Source organism: Canis lupus, chromosome 34 (assembly GCF_048164855.1).
Source record: "Canis lupus baileyi chromosome 34, mCanLup2.hap1, whole genome shotgun sequence".
NCBI classification, from domain to species: Eukaryota; Metazoa; Chordata; class Mammalia; order Carnivora; family Canidae; genus Canis; species Canis lupus.
This window is the reverse complement of record NC_132871.1, coordinates 17,368,567-17,393,015: the sequence shown is the minus strand read 5'-3', so window position 1 is coordinate 17,393,015 and position 24,449 is coordinate 17,368,567. Positions and strand designations below refer to the sequence as shown.

At 38.3% G+C, this 24,449-nt stretch overlaps 1 protein-coding gene across 2 annotated transcripts in view; it reads left to right on the top strand.

The window, feature by feature from the left end:
• CERS6 (ceramide synthase 6) overlaps positions 1–24,449 on the top strand; it is a 302,264-nt gene that overhangs the window by 164,328 nt on the left and 113,487 nt on the right. For both annotated transcript variants that reach the window (XM_072810951.1, XM_072810952.1), the window contains exon 4: positions 5,483–5,540. In XM_072810951.1, the coding sequence (XP_072667052.1) occupies positions 5,483–5,540 (58 nt within the window). The remainder of the gene's footprint in view (positions 1–5,482; positions 5,541–24,449) is intronic.

The window sequence follows — 24,449 nt, the reverse complement described above, 5'->3', positions numbered from 1 at the left end:
TTCTAAATTTCAGGTTTGATGGATATAAAAGGTTTCCATGTCTAAGCAAATGTAATGGAACATATTGACTTCTCTAGGCAAAAGAAATGGACTCGAATTCTGTGGGATTTGAAAGGGGGCTTCAGAGTCAGTGCTGAGCTAGGTTGGTGTCTTGGTTTTGCCACTTAGCAACAGTATAGCGACTCAGCCTTGGGTAAGCTAATCCCTTGGCCTCTGTGTCCAGTAGAGGTTGCAGCCTTGCAGTCATTTCCTCACCTGGAGTCTTTCTGGTGCTCTGTGCTGCTTCTGAGCTCCTCTGCTGACACCTTAGGATCCAGCTTCTTGGTTCTGCCAGTCAGGCTGACACTTACTTTCTCCTTTCCAGACTCTAAAATGGAGTGGTGGTTCTGGGGCTGTGGCCTTGGGAACTTAACAAAATTCCTTTTCTGCCTGTTTAGTGCTACATTCCTAAAAGGCACAGAGGTAACCACCTTCAACCACCTTCAACCAGGCTTTAAGTTTTTAAGGCAAGGTTCAACTATATTTCTAATATTACTGTAACAACAGTGTCTTTTAAAATTTCTCTGTAAGAATAAGTTTCATGCTTCCTTTCATGCTTCCATCCCCTGCTTTCATTAGTATGATCTAAGGATTTATCCCCTGGTTATTGTTCAATATTTTATATTAATTACATTGTCCCCGAAGGGCAATAGCACTTAATCTGGCAATGAAATTTAGGGCAATTATTTATGTTACTAACCCTAATCCTTTTATTCCAAAATTAGGCTTTTTGAATTCTTAATTTTTATGTGTATCTTGACGGGTTCGAAACGAGATAAGTAATTTTTTAGTAAAGGTTAATAAGTAATATATTTTCAAAGCCTTTGAATATGTGAGACTGCTTTTCCTACTCCTTCACAAATGAAAGGCAGTTTGGCTGGCAGTGGCCCCCTCTGATTGACTCTTGCCTTTCTTGTGTAGGTTAGGAATACAGAGGAGAAATTTATGACCAAATGGACACTTGTTTCTTTGATGGTGACTTATTTTTGCTTTTATGCCTGGTACTAAAGAATTTTTTAAAAAGATTTTATTTATTTATTCGAGAAAGAGAGAGAGAGAGAGCACAGCAGGGGGAGAGAGGCAAAGGGAAAAGGAGAAGCAGACTCCTCTCTGAGCAGGGAGCTTGACATGGGGCTCAATCTGAGGACCCTGAGATCATGACCCTGAGCTGAAGGCAGACACGTAACTGACTGGAGACACCAGGCACCCGAAGAATTTTTTTTAACCCTAGGATTCATAGCTTTTGTCAGAATTTGGCTTTGAATTGATATTATTTGGAATATAATTGAGTTCTCTTTTTTTCAGTTCAGATTTTGTTTTTTTACGGTCTTTAATTATTCTATTTCAGTTCTGCACTTGTGTTTTCTTGGAAACAACTATAATTAGCCTTGATTTTCCTGGTCCTTCAGATCTAGTCTTTCATCTATTGGTTCTTTTCTCTGGCCATAAGAGGGTGTTTGTCTTGTACATCAATGATTTAATTTTACATAGTACACATCTACATTTTTCTCTCTCCCCCCATGTGGGTAATATTCTATCACTCCATTTTTAACATCTTTGTAGTGCTTCTTTATTTCTCTTAGAATCTCTTTTTATCATACCCAGTAGTCCTTTATTGATTTATGGCTTTCTTACTTTTGTCTTTAAGGGACATGTCTTCTTGTATCGTATTAACAATGCCAAATACTTTTCTAAAAATTAACATCTGGTTCCTCTAGGGAGTTGTTTTGAGGAGACAGGTCTTCCTTTTAATTTTTAGCATGCTCTTTTCTTTCCATATTTATATACCACTTCTTGGTAGACCTGTGTTGAAATTTAGCTCTTACTTTCATTCCTGAATTTGGCAATATCCATCCAGGCCTGGTCACAGAGAGGGTACATGGAATGCCCTGCGCCCTCCCCTCCCCATCCTTTTGTTTGCTAGTAAAAGTCCTCTTTTAGAACTCAGACCTTATAGTAGTTGATGTTTACAGGCCCTGGCCCCTTTTCACTGGGGCCATATAAACCAGCAATTGCTAATGCCTTGTTCTCCATACTCTCTATATGGATTACTTAAGAACTCCAACCTCCAGAATACATACCACCATAGATCATCTTGTCTCTAAATTTGCTTTTCTGCAACTGAAACTCCAGGGTGTTACATATTTCCCTATCTTCCTCCTCACCTTTTAACTAACTGCTAAGGTCAGGGGCCTCTCCTCTGCCTCAAAAAGCCCCATTCGTGACCAAGAGCAGGTGTCTGACTGATACTGATTGTTGCATTTGTATCCAAGATGGTAGAAGCGGAGAAAGGGAGATATGCTAAGATTTTCCTACTTCCTTCAGGACTTGTAGTTTGTTTCTCTCTGCCTTGAATTGCGTTTCTAGAATCTAATTTTATTCTTTGTTTTCTGCTCTGTGATTCTTGCAATAAGTTGAAGGTGATTATTTCTTTTTGTGATTGCATGTACCTTTATTTACCTCTTGTTTTATAGATATTTTAGTGGAAGGTTGGGGGAAACTATATACATCAGGAAATTTGCTAGACACCATTTAAAACTGTAACTTCTATAAAACTACACAAATAAAAAAAAAGTTATGCATGTAGCAGTATACTTGAAAATTTTGCTTCCTACAGATATTTTGTGCAAATAAATTCTGTCTCGTAAATATTCATCACAAATTGTTATTCAAATGATGGAGGCATCCGTGTCCTGTATTAAAACCTAGGCCTTATGAAAACTGGGTCAATTTAGTGAGGAAATAAAATGTAGGTATATTAAGTGATTATAGGAATTCCAATGACTTCCATAAAGTTTTTATTATACATAAAAATTGCCTGATCACTGCTTACTAACAGGAGAGTTTTACAGCTGAAACAGCTGTTATAAATCATTTAATCGAAGAGTTGCAAATTCAGTTGCCTTCAGAGGCCAGAAAAGTGACCTGTATATGCATGAAGCAAGTTGGTTTAATACTTTGGGGAATGGAAGAAACTGGAGAAAAGTGGAGATTACTTGTGCCACCAAATCTTTGGGCCATAATATCAAAGGAGTGTAATATAAACCCACTCTCTCATTATAGAGATGAAACTGGAGTCAAGGAATAATGGATATGCTCAAAGTTAGGAGGTTCTGCATGTCCCAACTAGAACTAGCTACATAGTTTGCAGTGCCCAGCACAAAATAAAATGTAGGGCCCCTTGTTCAACAATTATTAAGAATTTCAAGATAGTGACAGCAAAACATTAAAACTAATCATGGGACCCTATGGTGACTGCACAAGTTACACACACAGCCTTAATTTTGCTCCTGGTTTTTACTTCTGATCTAGAATTTATACTCTCATCCACAACCACCAAAAAATCAATAATGGAGAAGTGGTTAAAATTAAGTCCTTGACTTACTGTTGTAAGTGAACTTTTACTTAGAAGAGGGCCTTTCTATATCATTTGGAAGTTTCTGTTGAATTATTATATTGCTTCTGTCCATTTTTATCGTTTCTTCCTGACTTCAGGTTTTATGAATTATGAGTCGAAGATTTTCAACCATAAAGTTCAAAGCTCTTCTCTAAATGTTAGTTCTGGTTTGAATTCCAGGATGTTTGAAAGGTCAGTCAGCCCAGAAATGAAACTGAGGGACACTTGTGTCTGCTGTTGAGCCTTACTCAGCTCTCAGGGGCCCCCTACCAATATTCTTTTCCTCTTACCTGCAGAAGCTGTCATCTTTTCTAAAATATTTTGTCTACAATTTGAATCATTTCCTAAAATCACCTCTCTTCCCCCTCTTTTTTTTTTAACCTTATTTGAAAATTTTACTTGGCTTGCAAACACATAAAGCAGTTTGCCTCCTGACAGATTGAAATTGACTAGTCCCTTTCTCCTTAGTGATTGTTTATAACTTGTAAAGTGCTACTAACAACATAGCCTCAGAAATGCTATTTGGTGAAATGTAGACAGCTTTTAAAGGCATAGCTATTCACACTCAGAAGATATGAGAAATAAAATTGGGAATTGGGTACTAGGGTAAGAGTTTTTTTTGTAGTAACCATATATACATATAATATATAATTTATTATAAAGTCCTTATATTTATACAAAGTCTTATGTGTATGTTTTTAAAATTTCAGGTACTTTACCATTGAATATTTCGCTCTAAATCCCCTAAAAACAAAGACATTCTCCTACATGGGCTGTAATACAATCCCTCCACTCAATAAATTTAACATTTATATAACACTAAAGTCTAATTTGAGATTCATATTCAGTGTTTTCCATTGTCCCAATAATTTTTGATATTGTAAAAAACATCTCCTCATCTATTATCTATGAAGTCCATTTTAATTTTGATATCAAATGCATTCATTTTCTTCTAAGGAGCAGTTTTGAAGGCCCTATTTAGAAGTTTTTGGCTATCTCCAAATTGCAAAGATACCTTCCAACAGTTTCCTCTGTTAGTTTTACAGTTTCACCTTTCAAATTTAAATTTTTTTAAATTTTTATTTATTTATGATAGTCACAGAGAGAGAGAGGCAGAGACACAGGCAGAGGGAGAAGCAGGCTCCATGCACCGGGAGTCTGATGTGGGATTCGATCCCGGGTCTCCAGGATCGCGCCCTGGGCCAAAGGCAGGTGCCAAACCGCTGCGCCACCCAGGGATCCCTCACCTTTCAAATTTAGGTCTTACATCTAAGTACAGTTTATCTTCGTATAGGGTAAAAAGTAGGGCTTCAGCTTTTTGCCCCACCCCCGAACATCACGTGATCACTGTCTACATAAAGTCTTATATTTTAAGACTTAAATGTTGAATCATTTAAAATTGAAGAGAACCAAAAATGTTTTTCCTCATTAAAAACCTGAAAGACTAACTAACAGCTAGACGTATAGTTTGCGGTGGTATGTAAGGTTGTTGTTAACAGCTGTACATCAGATGGAGGATTTAGATTCCAAATGGGTTCCTTTAGCAGTATCCACAAAGATGTCAATCAGTATTTGTTGAAAGATGAAGAAAAAAATCTTAACCTGATTTAAACATACCAAGACTTTTATTTTTAAACTGAATATGAACTTCAGATAAGTCAAGTTGTTTACTTAATATCTGAATTAGACAAAGAATTCAAAACAATCTTATGTATCTTTATATTGTTGAACTGTATCCCTTCATGAGCAATTAACAAGAGGAAATTTATATGTTGGAGAAAGAGAAGATTAACAAATGGGCAAATACAGAAACTGGAAGAAAATTTGTTATGAATTATTAATATTTAAGATTTTGCAGTAAATCATGCACATGAGTGTAATGTGTTCAGCTAACACTGAAATTGCTTATTAAGCTTAACCCCTGGTTGGAGTGGTGGTGGGGGGGGAGGCAAATTCAATAGACTTTTTTCACTCACATGTTTTAGAATACTATGCTGTGAAAGATATAAACTGATTGTCATAGAATGTTTTTTTAAACTTCTACAGGTGGAGATTTTCATTTTCCCTTTATGTATTTACCTATGGAGTCCGGTTCCTAAAAAAGGTAGGATCTGTCAAGTTACTTTATATAATTCGTATATAACTGTAAACCTATGTCTCATTTTTTATGTGTGACAGTAGTAGTATTTTAAACAATCATAACAGGCCTCCTAAGAACATTTGTGCATTTTTCTTTTGCTCAGAAAATATTTGTAATTTATCTTTGGTAGTAAATATTTTTTAGGTATATACCAAAAATATCTTTGAAAATAATTTATTTTGCCAGTGAAAGATGTTGCAAGTCCTCTGACCACTGTAGTTGGTTACTTATTACTTATATGGGCATTAGAAGCCTTATAAAATCCATATTATGCTTTGAAAGAAGTTAAGAGTTTCCACAATTAAAAGAATCAGTTGTTGTAATGTGTGTTATCACTGTAATTCTCACCAACAGAAATTATTGTTTTAGTGTCTTGCGTAGGTATTAACAAGGCAACACCAGCTGCTGGTGGAAAATGGAGTTCCTTTCATAGATTGTGTTTCCTCTGCTACTACTTTGCTATTCCTTTTTTTTTTTTTTTAAGATTTTATTTATTTATTCATGAAAAACAGAGAGAAAGAAAGAGAGGCAGAGACACAGGCAGAGGGAGAAGCAGGCTCCATGCCAGGAGCCTGATGTGAGACTCGACCCTGGGTCTCTAGGATTATGCCCTGGGCCGAAGGCAGGTGCCAAACCACTGAGCCACCCAGGGATCCCCTACTTTGCTATTCTTGCATAAACTGAGGCACTTTTAGCTATGAAAGTAATTCTTCTCGGCTGCCTTAGCATTTTTCCTGGTTATTCCAATGCTGAATGCTATTATTAAAAGTTATACTGCTTAAGTTCAAGTCTCAGGAAACTTAGCTTCTTAGTCATACTGATTTGGCAGAAAGTTGGAAATTATTTTTTAAAAAATTTATAGTATTAAGCTTTAAAGTGAAATCAATGTTATCTTTAGTAGAAAATTTTTCTCAAAATAGGGCATTGTGCCCAGTGTCATGTCTTACCAGTAAATTTTCATGTAAATATTGATGTGAAAATTTGCAAATGCATTCTTAGTTTTAAGGTCGGAGTTATAAGATATTGTTTGCCTGTGGCAAATTCTATCATAAATAGTTGTACCCAATGTCATATTTTCCTATAAGGATTATTCTTTTTTCTTGTTGTTTTTTCCTTTAATAACTACACTGATTTTTCACTTAATAAGGCTACATGGCCCAGAGACCACTTGACTAGATTTAAAAGGATGAACTTCATTCTGTAGGCGGAGTATGACCAAATTCTCAACTGGGGTACATAAATGTGGTGGAATCTGCCTATTTTGGAACCCAACTGTTCTAGTTTTCAAATATACTTACATAGAGAGAAAATGGAAAGAATGACTTAGGGCTCCTGTGCTTACAACGTCACTGCCCTGAAAAAGGAAATAGCTTTTGTTGGAATGTCAGCCGTGGAGGGAAAGTTGTGTTTCATGGGAATGGCGAGTCGCTAACAGAGGTCACGGTTTGGAATTCATTGTTGGGTTCTGTGGGTGAAGGGCTTTTACGGTAAGCAAGGAGAGATGGTGAGAGCCGGAAGCATTTTTTTGCCCTCTTCCCTACATCTACAGGGTATGGTCTCTAGCCCTTCTACAGCAAGCCTGGCCATCTCTCATCAGAACAGGAAGCATTTTGACACTTAGCTCTGCTTCTCTCTGTCCCTAAATGGACCAAAGGGAACAAGATCAGCTTTTATCCTCTAGGCCTGGGTGGCTCTGTAGAAGGCAGTAAGAGGGCCTGTTGGTGGAATGTTTGCTTGGAAATTGCTTTTTCCTTAAATTATCCTGGTTCCCTTCCTCCCTTCCTTCTTCCCTTCCTCCCTCCCTCCCTCCCTCCCTCTCTCTCTCTCTCTCTCTCTCTCTCTCTTCTTTCTTTCTTTCTTTCTTTCTTTCTTTCTTTCTTTCTTTCTGAGAGCGAAAGCAGGGGAAGGGGCAGAAAGAGAATCTCAAGCAGACTCTGAGCTGAGCTGGGAGCCTGACATGGGGCTCGATCTCACAACCCTGAGATCATGACCTGACTGAAACCAAAAGTCGGATGCTTAACTGACTAAGCCACCCAGGTGCCGCTGTCCTGGTTCCCTTTCAAAATGCATCTAGTTACAACAAATGCTTAAAAAGTGGGAAGAAAACTAGATGTTCTTCTTGGCAGATTATTTGCATTTGGGGTTTCTTCCTCTACTACTAAGAAGCTTTCAGTTTTGGTTGAGTGTGTAATTTGATGTTAGTTATCATGTGTGGGACAAAAACGCACGAAAGGGACTGAACCAGCTGTGGAGACTTCATAAACCATCTTGTCCAACCCTCTTTTATTGCACAGCTGGGGAGCAGAAATCCTGAGATGATAGGTAGCATTACAGAGGTCACACAGTTCGTTTATTAAAAGCTGAATCTGAAATGAAACATGCTTAGCTGTCTCTTAATCCAGTACTTTCTCTGCTCGACCAGCATGCCCTAACTTCAGCATGATTTCCAAATGACTTCCTTCTTTGGTGAAGTTAGCTGACTTGACCTCATGTAGTCATTGTTACCATTTATAGAACCTTAAGTACTTTCTTTAATGGATATTTAAAATATATTTTCTATTAACTTTCTTGGGATGGACAGTGTGTTTGCCCATCTCACCCAAGAGGAAGAAATATGTATTGTCCGCCTCAGAAATAATCAAAATAAGATAATTCAAATTTTTACAACACTCTAAGTGTTTTAAATAAAATAGCAGGGCAGTGAACCAATTTTAAGAGGTGAGAGGCCACAGCTGCTTCTTACTCCCAGCATTTAAAATGTTTATTCCTACATGGGCTATTAGAAAAATACCTGAGCAAGCTTGCACTGCCCAATTTTTTTCTGCCTTTATGTCAAATGAACCTGATGCATCTCCTAGGGGAGATTAAGTTACTTTAGAACCCTTTCTACCCTGAAATTCTGTTAAAGATTCAGTTAGAGGCATTTATCAAATGCAAAGCACCATGTACCTACGATAATAATCTTAAAAAATAAAAACAAATTGATTAATAAATAATTTTTGTGAAAACCGTAGAGTGTTAGATGTAGAAATTGTCATATGTATCATACATATGTGTCATATGTATGTATCATATGTATCAAATTGTCATATGATACATATGAACACCTCTTTTTATTTTTTTTATTTTTTATTTTTTTTTGAACACCTCTTTTTATAGATGAGGCCAAGGAGGTATCAATTCTCTAGTGCAAGAATAGCTTTGGTTTTCTCTGCCATGTTGAAATAAATTCAGGCTGAGTACTGAAGCTTTATTGAATGCTTGTAACTTTTCCAATTTGAATTGGCTTAATCATATGGGGAGAAGATACATATTTTTCTGGGTTCACCACATTATAGTAGAGTTACAGTGTGTAAACGTGACTGATTCAAATGCCCTCAGTTTTAAAATATTCTTTGTATTTAGAATACATATAAACTAGATTTATGCCAGTAGACATTTGTGCTTATTTTGGGTCCTATGAGGAGATGCCAAGAAGAGATTAAATGTGCAAGAAATTGATTCAGGGAAATGCCTGTGACCAAAAATGGGGAAGGTGTTGGAGAGACTGGAAGAGCCTTCAGATCACAGTGTAAGACTGACCCCCAGTGTGGGAAAGAGAGAAGGAGGAAAGGTTAGGTGAATCTCCAAGACTGCAGTGCCTTTCTAGGGAAAGTTCAGTTGCAGAGTCCCAGAGCCATAGTTGCCATCAGAGGAGACCTAAGTTTCCCTGAAATGGCCTTATTTTATCTATTTTTTAAAAAGATTTTATTTGAGAGAGAGAACGAGCATGAGCAAGAGGAGGGGCAGAGGGAGAGGGAGAAGCAGACTTCTGCTGAGCGGGGAGCCTGCTGCGGAGCTCGATCCCAGAACCCCGGAATCATGACCTGAGAGAAATGACCATATTTTAGTATTCCTGTTGTGCTCAGTCATTGGCTGCAAGCAGTCTATAGGCAATATGGCCTTCATGCAAATGCAGCTGTGGATTTTAGAGCACAGGAGCTGGGCCCTGGGCCACTTACCCTCCTAATAGTCCAAGATCTAAGAAGCACAGTCCTCACGATTGCCACATGTGCTTTATTTTTACAAATATTCTAGCTATACTGAGTAATGTCAAAGGACACATCATAGAATAAGATCCTGTGTGACATAGAAATTATGTTTTTACATGAGGATACTGAGAAGCATAGAGTACTATTTATCATACTTTTTTTTTTCATTTTACTTAAAATGTATTGACTTAATCTCCATTATGTTATAGTTGCATGAGTAGGGTGACCGGACAATCTATATCTTAGGGTCCTAGGCAGTTACCTCCCCCTTGTACTCAAAATGACCCAGTTTGGGGGCACCTGGGTGGCTCAGTTGGTTAAGTGGCTGCCGTTGGCTCAGGTCGTGATCTCGGGGTCCTGGGATGGAGCCCTTTGGCAGGTTCCCTGCTCAGTGAGGAGTCTCCTTCTCCTTCTGCCCCTCCCTCCATTCACGCTCCTGCTCACTTGCTCTGTCTCTCTGTCTCTCTCTGTCTCTCTCTCCGTCTCTCAAATAAATAAATAAATAAATAAATAAATAAATAAATAAATAAATAAATAAGATCTTTAAAAAGAAAAAAAACAATCTACCCAGTTTGGGTGATAAACTGTAGGTCACTTAGGAATAGCTCTATAAGAAATAATGAAATAGGGCAGCCCTGGTGGCTTAGTGCTTTGGCACCGCCTTCAGCCCAGGGCCTGATCCTGGGGACCCTGGATCGAGTCCCATGTCAGGCTCCCTGCATGGAGCCTGCTTCTCCCTCTGCCTGTGTGTCTGTCTGTCTGTCTGTCTCTCATGAATAAATAAATAAAATCTTAAAAAGAAATAATGAAATAATTGGCCCTGTGTTTTCAAAATTTCTAGACGCCCTGTAAAGTATGTGTGTTCATCTATATGTTGCTATGAAATCAACAAAATGTTTTCTGTAGTTTCATGATGACAGATAAAAGAATGCACCTCATATTTTACAGGGAGGTGATAATGTGCAGGTATGTGTATATATTTTCTGCTTTCTCAGTTTAGAACCCCCTTTATAGATAGCATTGACTTTGATCATGAAGCCAACTCTAGAAGGCATTGACCTTTCAGACAGGTTAGTGAACTATTAGGTAAAGTTATTGCTAGTTTAGTAAGAAATATTTAAATAGTTGAAAGATAAACCTATCTCAATAGTCTGTTCCTGTAATTGCCAGACACAAGCAATTCTGCCCAAAATTTGATTGGCAGGGGCAAGTACTTTTTAAAAGAAAACCCAGAATTAGTTCAGGCACTCTGAAATCTTACCACACAATGTACTTACACAAATTAACACATTTTCCTGAGTCTTGAAAGAAACCACATTCAAACCTTACAAAATAGAGTAAGCTACCTCTCATTTACTGTTACCTTTTTTTCTCCTTTGTAGATGGAAATTTGTACTGGGTGGAGTTCTTTGAATATTTTTCCTTGAGTTTCTCTATTTTTTTTTAAATATAGTGTCATAGGAAGGCAATGGAGATAGATGTACAGCTGGGATTTAGGTAAATATTTTTTTCTTATGATCTATATGTGAGGCTAGTGTATATTCAACGTTGTGATCATATGGTACATTTTATAACAATCCATTTTTTACACATGCATGTATATAATTAGAATACAAGTTGCTCAAATATAACCTATACCTAACTTCTATGTCAGTCAGGGTCCCATTATGAGACACCAAGTGCAGAAGTTATTTTTAGGAGTGACTGTAATTTAAAGGATCATTAAGTGGGGGAGCCACTAAGAGCGTGTTACTCCAAGTAATTGATCTGCTGACTATTTCCTACTAGTCTGCAATGAGATAAGGTACTTGACCTGAATGTAAATCAGCTCACTGCCTCTTTTTTGAGAAAGTCTATCTATGAAGAAAAAGTCTGCTGAACTAAACACTATGCTTAGTGATGCAGTCAATTTACATTCTGGTGAAACATTAACAACCGTTTCAAGGACTGGCACTCTCTCTAAGTACTTGGATATGCAGTGCACTCCAGGTATCATGGAGATAGTTATGGCAGGAAGAAGGTACCTCTCAGAGGACCAGGGGCTTCATGGAAACACGTGAGTTATCAGAACCTAGAAGCTTGAAGGAGGAGCCGTGGAGCAGGACATCAAAGGGGGAAGAAGTTCCACCAGCTAGAGTGTCTGAGAGACCACAGTGAGGCTGGTTCTGGGAATGAGGACAGACTGCAAACTGCAAGCTGCTGTTGCCATTGGAATGAACTGCCAGTGCTGGGGTGAAGATGCATCGCTTGGGGGCTGTGGGGGGGTGTTGAAAGGGCAGGGGAGAAGTGATGGCCAGAACAGGAAGCCTAAGAGACAGGAGCACATACCATCTTCCTCTTGCAGGCTTCCAGCCTCCCTCTAGAGCTTCTTAGAGGCTCAGCTCTACAAAGGACCAGCAACCAAGAGCTAGCTGAATTGGAGTTTGCAGAGTGCCAGCTCTGAGAGGAGAGGCAGTATCTTAATAAGCAGCCTCTCCCAGCCTTCCCATAGTATTGCATTCTCTGATGTACTCTGACAACTTGTTGCAATTTATTTTATTACATTTTTTAAATATGCAAGTTGCCACATACTTCATGACTGACTAGGGGGTGAAAAGCCGTCATTGAAAAGTAGTATCTTGGCCAAATGAGCACTTTGCGCATTCTCATAGACTGTCTTAGTCTGCTCAGAATGAAGGCATAGTTCATTATTCATTTGTTTCATTATATGTTTCATTATTCATAGTTTCATTATTCATTTGGTATACTTCCTCAGGTTCTACAAGGCCACAAAGTGTTCCAATGGTATGAGGCTTCAGTGTTTACTCTTTCACTTATTGGTTAGCTTGGACTCTTTCTGAAATTGAAACAGCAAAATTGTTACCATTTTGCCCATCTTGACAGTGAAAATAAAATTTGTCTAGCCATTAGAATATGTGTCCCTCTTAAATTCTGTTCTTTGTGTCGTTTAAAAAACTTTGAAATTGCTTGGAGTATGCCCCTTGTTGAAGGAGGTTCGACATTCGGAGTTTTACCTAGATTTTAACTTTCACCTAATAGCACCATCAAATAATTTTGTAAGAATTGCAGATGAAATGGAATATGAACAGCGGAATAGACTAAGGATCAACCATCTCAAATTTCTCATTTCAAAAAAGAAGAAACAATTTCAGAACGATGGATTCACTTGCCTGTGGCAAAAAGAGAAGCCAGACAGGTGGTCTTTAGAATTTCTAAGTAAGTTAAAATAACAATAACAAGACTTGGAAAACAACTTCAAATATCTAGCAGTTCAAGTGTATTTATTTTAATTAGTCAACTCACCTTATTAAGAAATAAAAGACGCATCACTGTAAGAGAATATTAAGTGAGAAGTCAGGATTGAGGTGGTAGTTTTGGCTCTGCCAGTTATGCTTAATCGCACCTTTGCTGAGACCTCATTTTTCTCATCTGTAAAATGAGAAAATGATGCTTGCCCTGACCTCAGCTTTTGTGTAGGATTGCTGTGGAAGCTCTAAAGTTCTTTGAAAATGTAAGACATAACACTCGTTACTGATTGGGGGGTGGGCTCTGTTGGGGGCTAGAATGCCTAGTTCTCCTATAATCCCTTGACATGAAACTTAATATTTTCTTAAAATGTTTTAATTTTTAATTTTTTTTTTACATGAAAATTTTAAATGTGTTGCTTCCTAGCCAGGTAAGATCCTTTGTCACTGCCCAAGTCCTTGAATATTCTTTCTCCCAGGGGCTCCTTTTATGTGATCATCTTGACCAAGATGCCCCAGAATGTCTTAGTACTGACTTTTGAAGGAGCTTTTTTAGTCTCTGGTGGAATTCTGGTGAGATTCAAGCTCTGTTTCCATAGCAGATTTATGTGGCCCGTGTCAGGTCATAACTTGGAATTCCTCCTTCCGTAAGCACTCTCATAATGAAAGTCCCACCCCTTTTGGTGTGGGATAATGACTTGGAAACACTATTGGCCTTGGACCTAACCAGGATAAAAGTTTGCATCACTGAAAATAATCATATCATAATCAAAGTCATGATAGCTATACTGCATTATATGGTCCAGACATTATATTGATCACATAGTGTTCATTTCTTGTGTGTTGTAAATCATAACTTCTCATCCTTATAAATGAAGAAACCAAGGCTAACCACAGATCAATAATTGCCCAAGGTTACAGGGCTGGAATTTAAATGTGGATATCATTGATGTTGTGGCCTACTTATATCCAGGCTTCTTTACTGACTCAGTGGATCTTTGGACTGAGAAGGACTGATCACTTAAGAAAAAGCAAAGACTGTGTCTTATGACTATATTTATATTAAGACTACAGAATTGGGGAGGGGGGAAGGGGGTAACTGAGTGATGGGCAATAAGGAGGGCACATGGTATAATGAGCACTGGTGTTTTATAAGACCGATGAGTCTACCTCTGAAACTAATAATACATTGTATATTAATTAATTGAATTTAAATTAAATTTTAAGAAGACTGCAGAGTTAAACTTAGTGATTGTATTCAAAAGGCCCCAATTAAGCATTATTCTTGCTTTTATTTATCTACTTGCAAATGAAGTCACATCGGCAAAGCTGATAGCTTGCTGCATCTTGGCTTGCTGCATTCTTGGTATTTTTGGATCTCAACAGAAATTGCTAATTTTCAAAATGGGTATGGATTGATTGTCCCTTTTTACACAAGCCTATGTAATTATGCAATGCAATTTTTTCTCCCCTTCTATGATATTTACTTTCTACAATGTGACTAGCAAACCATTAATATACTATTCACAGTAAGAAGCTGGTTGGGACAGCTCTGTATGCTCTACAGTTAAGGGAATGTGCATTAGGTGAAATTGTTCATTGCCTCAGAAAAATTAAAAGGTTCAGATAATAAAACCATTTCATCAGCACTGAGGTTATAGCTTATAGTTTTTTTTTTTTAATGAGATGCAGAAGTTTAATTTTGGGTATCTATAATTTTCTCTCTAAAGAGCATTGAGAAGCCTTTTACCCAGGTTGTCTTCGCTTTGTGTTCAGGCTTTGTGTTGAAGGAATGACATCTCACACCAACGACTTCCTGCAGGTGGTGAGATAGAAAGATTTCAGGACTTGCAGGAGCTCATGAAGTTGAAATGGATTTTTGTGGGAGGAGGAGAAAATGCTTGTGTCGATTCCTAAGTACAAGTGACAAGTATTACTAAATGATTCTTTCTCTTATGTAATTATTTATACAAGGGTTTGTGGATTTGGTGCTTGATCAAACCATGAATCTTATTTTTTTTTAGCTCACTTAACAAAATGTCAACTTTGTAAAAAGTCTAAAAATAAAAAGCTAGCTTCTATTTTAGAGGCTACTAAAATAACACTCATTTACATAAGATGTTCATTATTAGTTCTCTAAAGGCATAGACTCATACTTCTCAAAACTTTAGGGCTGAGCCTAACTGTGAGAAACATTGGTCCTCATTTATATGCTGTAACAAAGCTAGTGCTACAGGCTTCCTCTGGCTGAGGGCAATGCCTGAGAACTGGATCACATTAGTATTCCTGTCCTGTTTCCATGGGGAATAGAAAACTAGTCACTCTCAGAAGAGTTCAGGTAATTTGATATGAAATATTGATCCATGTATCAAAATCTGTACCTGCACATTCACTCTGCATTAGCTGAATCATCATCTGACATGAAGAAAAATCCTTTACTGAATTCAACAAGAAAAGCATTATTCTTACTAAGGTTTGCTTTAATAAAATCTGAGAGCTCATGGTTTTCACATACAATGGTCATCATAATACAGCATTTTCCTCATCAACAGTAATGAAACAAACCAGATGTTCATTGCTTAAAAACAATAGCTTTCTGGGAGAAGTAATGAGATGTTCTACTTCTGCTTCTAAAACTGGTGTTCTGTCTCTTCAGGGAGTACCAGTTTTGTCTGTGTGTATTGAGGATGGGAGGATGGGTACTTAGGACAGAATCTGATGTGGAGCAGAACAGCGGGCATCCCAATCGGACTAGCTCATGCTCTGATTACAGCTCTGCGTGTGTCTCCAGAAAACTGGTTCAGAGAGCATCTGCATACTGGGTCAACTGCAGTTTGCTGTAAGGTGGGATATACAGTTTAGTGTTTAGTTTTGTGCCCTTCTCCTTTATTAATGCACACGAGAATAGGCCTGCCTGCTAGAGGCCACTGCTGTTAATTGCTTAGGATTTTTGAGCAGAGGTGTTGTGGTACCATTTGCCTTCAAATGACTATTCTAAAGCACAGAGAAGATGGCTATTTTGTCCTCCAGGAATTCACACTTCCATCATGCAGTAAACAGTGGAAAGGATAAGATAACTTTTTTTCCCATCAAAATTAATTTGTATTGATAGAAGTAGTTTTATAAGGGGAAGGGAGTGGGCAAGAAAGAGCGTACTAGAGTGTTGGAACTATTCTAGATCTTGATCAGGTCACGGTGACTTGAGTGTACACATATGTAAACATGCATCAAATTTCTTGGTACTTAGATCTTATTGTATGTAATTCATACTTCAAGTAAAAAAACTTAGTGCTTTCTGATAATCCTATAGCTGCCATATAAGCAGCTGCTGTGTGTTGCTGAGTGGAAATGTGGGCACAGGCAGCGAAAGATCAAAAACATTCCATTCATGCCTCTTCTAAGAGCCTCTGTGTATCACCACTGGGAAATACTGATCTCTGTTCATTTGTTCATTCTTTCATTCAGTACCTATTGAGCACCTGTCCTTTGAATAGGGACTATTCTAAGCATCATGGAAAAGGAAGTTAGCAAGGCAGTCTGAGTCCTTGAACTAATGTTAGTGTTGTGCTTCCCTTTCCTGGGATCATCAGTAGCATAGGAATTTAATTGAGTTTAACTAACTTTTATTAAATATCTACTATACCAAGACATAGTTGTAGACACAGGTGAGGGAGCCCATGGTTCTGTCCTTTAAGGATCTTATAATTTGGCAGAGGGGCTAAGATTTCTCTATAAATACAGTTTGTGACAAATGACAGAAGTATAGGGTTCTTCCTGGGCATGGAAAAGGCGTCCAGTTGAGGGAGTTGACAAAAACTGGAGAGAGGTAGTATTTGTATTTAATTTGAACCCTAATGAATAGGTTGATATTGATATAGGGGGGTTGGTGAAAGCATTCTTAGATGGAGCAAACTGGGAAAATAAGGGGTCCATTTGAGAATACAGAAAGGGAAATCAGAAAATAAAACTGGAAACGTGTTTGGGAAGGACTTGACTTGCATTAAAGAAAAGATGGCTTAGTTCCCCTGCATGTCCTCATTGTAAAGATAACTGGTATTTGTTTAGAACGGGCATCCCTCCTCCTCCCTGACCCCAGTCTACAGTCTTTCATCTTATTAACTTATGGCTCTGACTCTTCTCCATGTCTTGTCTGTGTTCCCTGACTTTCTCCATATACCCAAAGTGGTGAATGGTTAGGAGTTGGGAACTAAGGATAAAGGAGAATCATTTTAATTACCTCCACCCTCCCAGCATCATCTAACTATGAATTGCCATGAAGTTACGTCCTCAATCCTTGCCCTCAGAGCCTGACCACCGGATATTTATATTACTATTCCTGTTAACCCACTGCAAGCAACATGATTGCTCAAACCACTGTTCTTCCCCAGTAGTCCTGCTTTACCCTTCTCTGCCCCAACATCCTCACTTTCAAATTCCAGTTAGGTATTGTATCTATGAAAGTGTCCTCTACATTTAGATATTTAACTAATTTATTCTTTTTCTCTAAATATTTTATTTATTTATTCATGAGAGACACACAGAGAGGCAGAGGGAGAAGTAGGCTCCCTGTAGGGAGTCTGATGTGGGACTTGATCCCAGGACTCCGTGATTATACCCTGAGCCAAAGGCAGACACTCAACCACTGAGCTACCCAGATGTCCCTAACTAATTTATTCTTATTTATTAATTTTATATAATTACTTTTCATTGAAGTGTGATTGACATATAAAAAAGTTGGACATATGTAATATATACATTTTGGTGAGTTTGAAGATAACTGTGTACACATGAAACCATCACCATATACAATGCTGTAAACTCTAAACTCCTATCATCTCTAGAATTATCCTTTCTCCCTATTAAAAAGAAAAAAATTTTTTTAAGTAGGCCCCACACCAAGCATGGAGCCCAGCACAGGGCTTGAACTCATGACCCAGAGATCCAGATCTGAGCTGAAATCAAGAGTAGGATGCTTAACCATCTGAGCCTCCCAAGCACCCCCCCCTTTTATTTTTTTTTATTTTTTTAAATATTTTTTTCTTTATTTATTTATGATAATCACAGAGAGAGAGAGAGGCAGAGACACAGGCAGAGGGAGAAGCAGGCTCCATGCACCGGGAGCCCGACGTGGGATTCGATCCCAGGTCTCCAGGATCGTGCCCTGGGCCAAAGGCAGGCGCCAAACCACTGCATGTGCCACCCAGGGATCCCACCCCCCCTTTTAATAAGAACATTTAACATAAAATCTACCCTTTAAAAGTTTTAAGTGTACAGGGTGCTCAAGTGGCTCAGTTGGTTATTCATCTGACTCTTGATTTGGGCTCAGGTCATGATCTCAGATTTGTGAGATGGAGCCCTGCATTGGGCTCCACACTGGGCATGGAGCATGCTTGAGATTCTCTCTCTCTCCCTCTCCCCACCCCTCCACTGCTTTCTCTCTCTCTCTCAAAAAGAAAAAAAAAAAACTTAAGAGTCTAATGCAGTATTTTTAACAATATGCACTATGCTGTACAGTAGATCTTTACTATTATTTGTTTTGCATAAGTAAAACTACATATATTTCTCTAATTCCTCCTCTCCTGAGCCCCTTGTACCCAGAAGTGGGATGGCTGTATCATATTATTTTTGAGAAATCTCTATGCTTTTATCCATAGTGGAAATACCAACTGACATTCTCAGTAGCCGTGCACAAGGATTCTCTTTCCTCCACATCCTTGCCAACATTTACCTTTTGCTTTTTTTGATAATAACCATCCTAACAGGTATGAAGTAGTATCTCATTATGGTTTGGATTTGCATTTTCCTGATGGTTCATGATGTTGAACATCTTTTCATTTACCTTTTCTCTGGGGAAAATGTCTATTCAGGTCTTTTGCCCGTTTTAAAATCTGTTTGTTTGTTTGTTTGTTTTGCTATTGAGTTGTTGGAGTTTCTTAATATATCTTGGATACTAACCCTTTATCAGGTATGTGATTTTTAAATATTTTCTTCCATTCTGTAGGTTACCTTTTAACTTTGCTAATAATTTCCTTTGCTCTGCAAAAGCTTTTTAGTTTGATGTAGTCCCATTTGTCCATTTTTGCTTTTGTTGCCTGTGCTTTTAATGTCCTAACCAAGAAATTATTGCCATGGGCAATATCAAGAAGTATTTATTTATTTATTTATTTATTTATTTATTTATTTATTTATTTAGATTTTTTCACTTTTTTATTCATGAGAGACACACATAGAGAGAGAGGCAGAGACACAGGCAGAGGGAGAAGCAAGCTCCATGCAGGGAGCCTGACGTGGGATTGGATCCTGGGTCTCCAGGATCAGGCCCTGGGCCGAAGGCGGCGCTAAACCACCGAGCCACCTGGGCTGCCCCAAGAAGCTTTTACCCTAGATTTTCTTCTAGGAGTTTTATAGTTTTAGGTCTTATTTTTAAAGATTTAATCCATTTTGAGTTGATTTTTGTGAAGGGTCCAGTTTCATATTTTTCCATGTGGATATCCAGTTTTCCAAGCACAATTTATTGAAGAGCCTACTCTTTCTCCATTGTGTATATTTGCCCTCTTGATTTATTCTTGAGGCTTCTACTCTGCCTTTCCATAGAAACTTCACTGAACAGGTTCCCAGCGTTTCCTCTGATCATCAGCATCTCTGACAAAAGACAAAGGTAGGAAAAAAAACGGTCCCCCAGCCTGTATGCTTTTCCACTGCTCCAAATATTCTTGTCCTAAGTAGACCGGGTACATTATTATCACTGGATTTACTTTGAACGGTCTTCCTCATCTTTACACAAAGAATTATTCAGCCCTAATTCTTTACATATCTCCCTCACCATGGAAAACTTTGCTATTTTGTAATAATTGTATTTAAAAGTTTGGAGGAGGAGCATCTGGGTGGCTCGTCAGTTAAGTACCTGACTTCAGCTCAGGTCATGATTTCAGGCTTCTGGGGGATCGAGCCCCAAGTTTGGCTTCATGCTCAGCAAGAGTCTGCTTCTTCTGCTTCCTCATGCTGGCTCTCTCTCTCAAATAAATAAAATCTTTTAAAAAAATAAAAATAAACTTTTTGGGAAAAGAACTTCAAAATTAATGACCAATCAAGTATAGAGATTAGCTGAGAATTTTTATCATTTTTTTCATTTGTAGTTACCCTCTTAACCAACATCAGGTTGGCAGTAAAATTAAATAAAATATTAACTTCTAGAGTCAAGGCCCCTATCGCTCAAGGCCATTAACTGGTAATATTCTAAGAATTATCTCTATAGTGACTTGGATACTAGGGGGGCGTTTAGTAACCACAGCATAAGTAAACATAGTCTGTTCTCAGGCAATAGCCCTGTTGTGAGTATCAGCTTCTCCTTTGTGGATGTGTACTTCTCTCCATAGCAGATCCTTGATTAGGAGATTAAAAGCAAATGATAAAGTATCATAACACAGAGTTTCATAATAGGGTGCATGGTGTTCAGCATAAACAGACAAATTATATTTGGCACCAGCTTTCCAATACAAAAGGTGGAGGTAATAACTAGACTGCAGTGCACTGTGTATGTGTGTATGCAGGCACCATTGGCATGTGAAGCATGAATCAAGAAGCAGCCCTTTTTTCACTTTGTCTCTAATCATGGCTCCTCACAACCTAACCTCAGTTTTTTTCTTTAAACTAGTTGTTGAAGGTGTAAAGCATCTGATAAAGTGGTGCTTTTTACTAATTATCTTCATTTCATGTCAATTATGAAAACAGAGCCATGGTAAAAACAAAACTAATAAATGCTGTGGATGTAATTTGACTTGGGTCCTGTTGACCTAATTTATATGATCCTAGGCAGGGAAATGATTCCCCACTTGCTATTCCTGGTTAACCAGCCCTTTAATCCCAGAGAACAGACTCCTCTAGTTGATTTCTGTGCAGTGCAAGAAGTGTTGATAAGCATGGAATGTGGTCAGCAGAGACTGGCAAAATTCAGGTTACCAAATAATGCCACAAAGAAAAACACAGTACTGTAGATTACTTATGTAACTTAAATAGCCCTTTAGATGAATGAAATTAAAAATAGTTTAGGCTTTGATACTAATTGATTGTTATGATCATCTCTTATTAAAATACGACTTCACTTATTCATTTCATAAATAGATGCCTGTGGTATGAAATCTGGCTTTCTAAAAAAATAGGTATTGTATAATAATATTATGCAGAAGTTTTGCCTAATGACCATTTTTTAGATATCATGTTGGGAATGTTATTCTTTCCCCTTTATAAGTTACTCCTGACATATACTTGAATTTAAAGGGAAAAAAATCACACTAAATATAACATTGGACATTTTATCTTCATGTGCTGACTGTAGCAATTATATAGGCCAAGAACTTGATAGAAGTTCAAAATGGACTTCCTCTGAATAATATTAGAGAAATTGGCATTGTTAGAAAAAGTACTGGTTTGTGGTTCCATTAATTTTAAATCCTTTTTGGCTTCTAAGAAAAAGTATTTTGTTTAGTAATTAATAGTTTAGCAGTGAACGGTTATACCTGACTGTTGCTCATTCAAACCTTTAACCTTAAAATAGACTTTAGATATTGGTAGTAGCTTCTTGTGTTATTTTAAGACTTTTTTGGTTATTTGTTCTGCAATATATTTAGGATGTCCTTGCCACTTTCCACATTGTGTTGTCATAGCATTTGTTTCAAGGAAGTGGTGTTCTAGTAGAGTATTTCATCCTTCTAAAATGTATGATATCACGTTAATTACCAAGTTCAAAGAGAAAATGTTTCAGGAATGGTCCTCATACTTGAACATACCCCAGAATCAACCGAAGACTACATCATGGATTTAGCTGAGTGTTCCCCTCAGAGCTTTGGTTCAGTAATTTTGGATGAAGCCTGAAAATTTGCATTTCCACCCTGTACCCAGATGGTGATGATGGTGTTGCTGGTGCAGGAACCTCACCTTGAGAGCTACTGTGTCACAGTATGGTGCCCAGAAAGGCTAAACACTCACTTAATGTGTGTGTTAGTTTTCCATGACTGCTGTAACCACAAACTTAGTGGCTTATATCAACACAAATTTATTAATTTACACTCGTGGAAGTCAGAAGTGCAAAATCAGTTTCATTGGGCTACAGTCAAGGTACTGGCAGAGCGGGTTCCATCAAGAGGCTGTAGAGGAGAATTTGTTTCCTTGTGTTTTCAGCTCCCAGGTGCTGGGGCTGCTGTGTTCCTTGGCTGGTGGCCTCTCCCTTCATCTTCAAAGCTTGTCATTCCAGTCTCTGATTCCGTCATCATGTCACTTACTCCCTTTCTGTAGTCATATCTCCCTCTGTCTCCCTCCTATCAGGACACCTGGATTAGGGCCATCTAGATAAAACAGGATATAACTTCCCCAATCTAAGATCTTTACCTTAATCACATCGACAAGTTGCTTTTGCCATATAAGGTAACTTTCACAAATTTCAGGCATTAGGACTTGGATATTTTTGGAAGTCATTATTTAGCCTACCATTCTGTGAAAATCTGTCTTTCTTGATCTCTCAGACAACATTCACTAGTATATCCAGAGAGAAATACCATTTGCCACATCTGAAGTTGGAGTCACTTTGTGGTTGCCTCTTGTATGAACCTGGAGATGATTAGCAAGTGGTAACACATCTGCTTCTGCAATAAATGTTCATGGAGGACTGGGATAGCACACAATCTGAAGGTTTTCTCTGGAAGGGCCACATATTCCTCATCCTTAAAAAGCTTACAGGTTAATGGGAAATCTGACCTGCTCACAAGGACATTTGGCGTCAGGCAGCACGTGATAAAAGTACTGTAATAGTGGTACAAGCAGACCCCTAAGATTAGAGAAGGAAGAAGGGAGAACTCTGACAAGATGCTCAGGGAGGACTGTATGAGGGATGTGGTTTGGGGATGAAAGATGAAGGAAGCTTCAGCTGATGGAGATAGTGGGCGAAGAGCAGTGTTGGGAAAGAATAGAAAGTGGTAAGGCTGGAACCTGTGTGTGTGTGTGTGTGTGTGTGTGTGTGTGTGTGTACATGTTAGTGTTCGGGGGCAGGAGAGGAGAGGAGGCAGCAAGCCTGACGATGATGAGAGAGAGATGGAGCAGGTGGATGAAGGCCATGATCCCCAGTTCAGGAACTTGGCTCCTGTTTAGTAAGAAAGAATAGAGATGACAGACAATTGACCTAGAGTTGGAGCAGTGTGAGCAATGAATTAGAAGCAGTAAAACCTGGAGGCAAGGGGCCCTGTGTTGGCCACTGCAGCAGTCCTGATATCCATCACCGTCGGTGGCCTTGGTCCATAAGCTGGTGAAAACTGGTTCTTGCATATCAGTTGTGGATTTTGGTGTCAGGTACGCCCCAAGAAGTTGGCAGGAGGTCAATTTCAAACAGGTAATGCCTGCTGTTGTGAAGGCGTCTCCAGTACTGAAGGGATAATGTTGAATTTTTTTAAAAGAGAAAGGAGGAGACAGGCAGCATGTTTTTGGTGTATTTAAAAGTTACTTCTATAAGAGAAAAGAAAAAGTGAAAGTTTAAAAAGATTTCTGCTGTTTTCCAGAAGAATGACTACTTATTACCTGGAAAAAAATATAGCTGTTCTTGTTGTTATATGCTTTCCACAGGGGTTTTTTCCATTTAAAGTCGCTAACTTAGCAAGGGGGGGTGGGGGGAGAATTCAAGGGATATACACATTTCAATGAAGATAGTGAATACTTTTTTTTTTTGAGAGACAAAAACTCCTTACTTTTTGAAAAATGTAATGCTTAGTATATAATACAAAAAATTTTAAAATATGCTTTGTTTTGCTACTACCAGAACAGATACAAAGAAGAAAAAACATATACTTCGCTGTGTGATATTTAGAGAAGGCAGCTGACTTTTAGGGAATGAGAAACAAGGCTATTTCAGCCATGGCACCCACACACTTCCTCAGCCTGCTGCCATGTGCTGTTCCGTGCTCAGCCCTGTATTGTGGTATTTAATTGATTTTTCTTCCTGCCCTCTGAGGTTTGTATTATTATCCCATTTAAAAGATAAAGGAAACCATCTCAAAGAGGTTAAGTAATTTTAAGTGGCAGAGCTGGCATTCAGCCCCGGGTCATGTGATTGTTCTCCCACATTGGTGACTGTTAAATGTCCTCTCTTAGTAAAAATAGTCCATCACAGTGTTCAGACAGATCTTAAAAAGCAAACCTATTCACTGATATTACATTATGTCATAATGTGGATATTTTATGGCAAGGAAAGATGGGAGAGAAATGAAAAGATGCAGGAATATTTTTAGTTTTAAAGTGTTTAATTTCTACTAAAATTATATAAGCATAAGCATATGGTTTCCAGAAATCCTATTTTTATATTTTTCAACAGATAAAAGCTTTTCTCTTACTGTACTAGAAAGTAGAACATTTCACTTTGTAACGGGATAGATCTGCTTTTCCGCCCTGGTGACAAGTCATTTGTTTTCCAGTGGTAGACAAAAATGATGTCACCCCTTCCTGACCTGGCTAACTCCTGCCGATCACAGAAGTCTTTGTTCAAGCTTCAGCTTTCTTTCCTTTCATTGCCTCTTCCCATGCCTCAGCTCCCTCTGGGCTACCCATCCTGTCTCCGC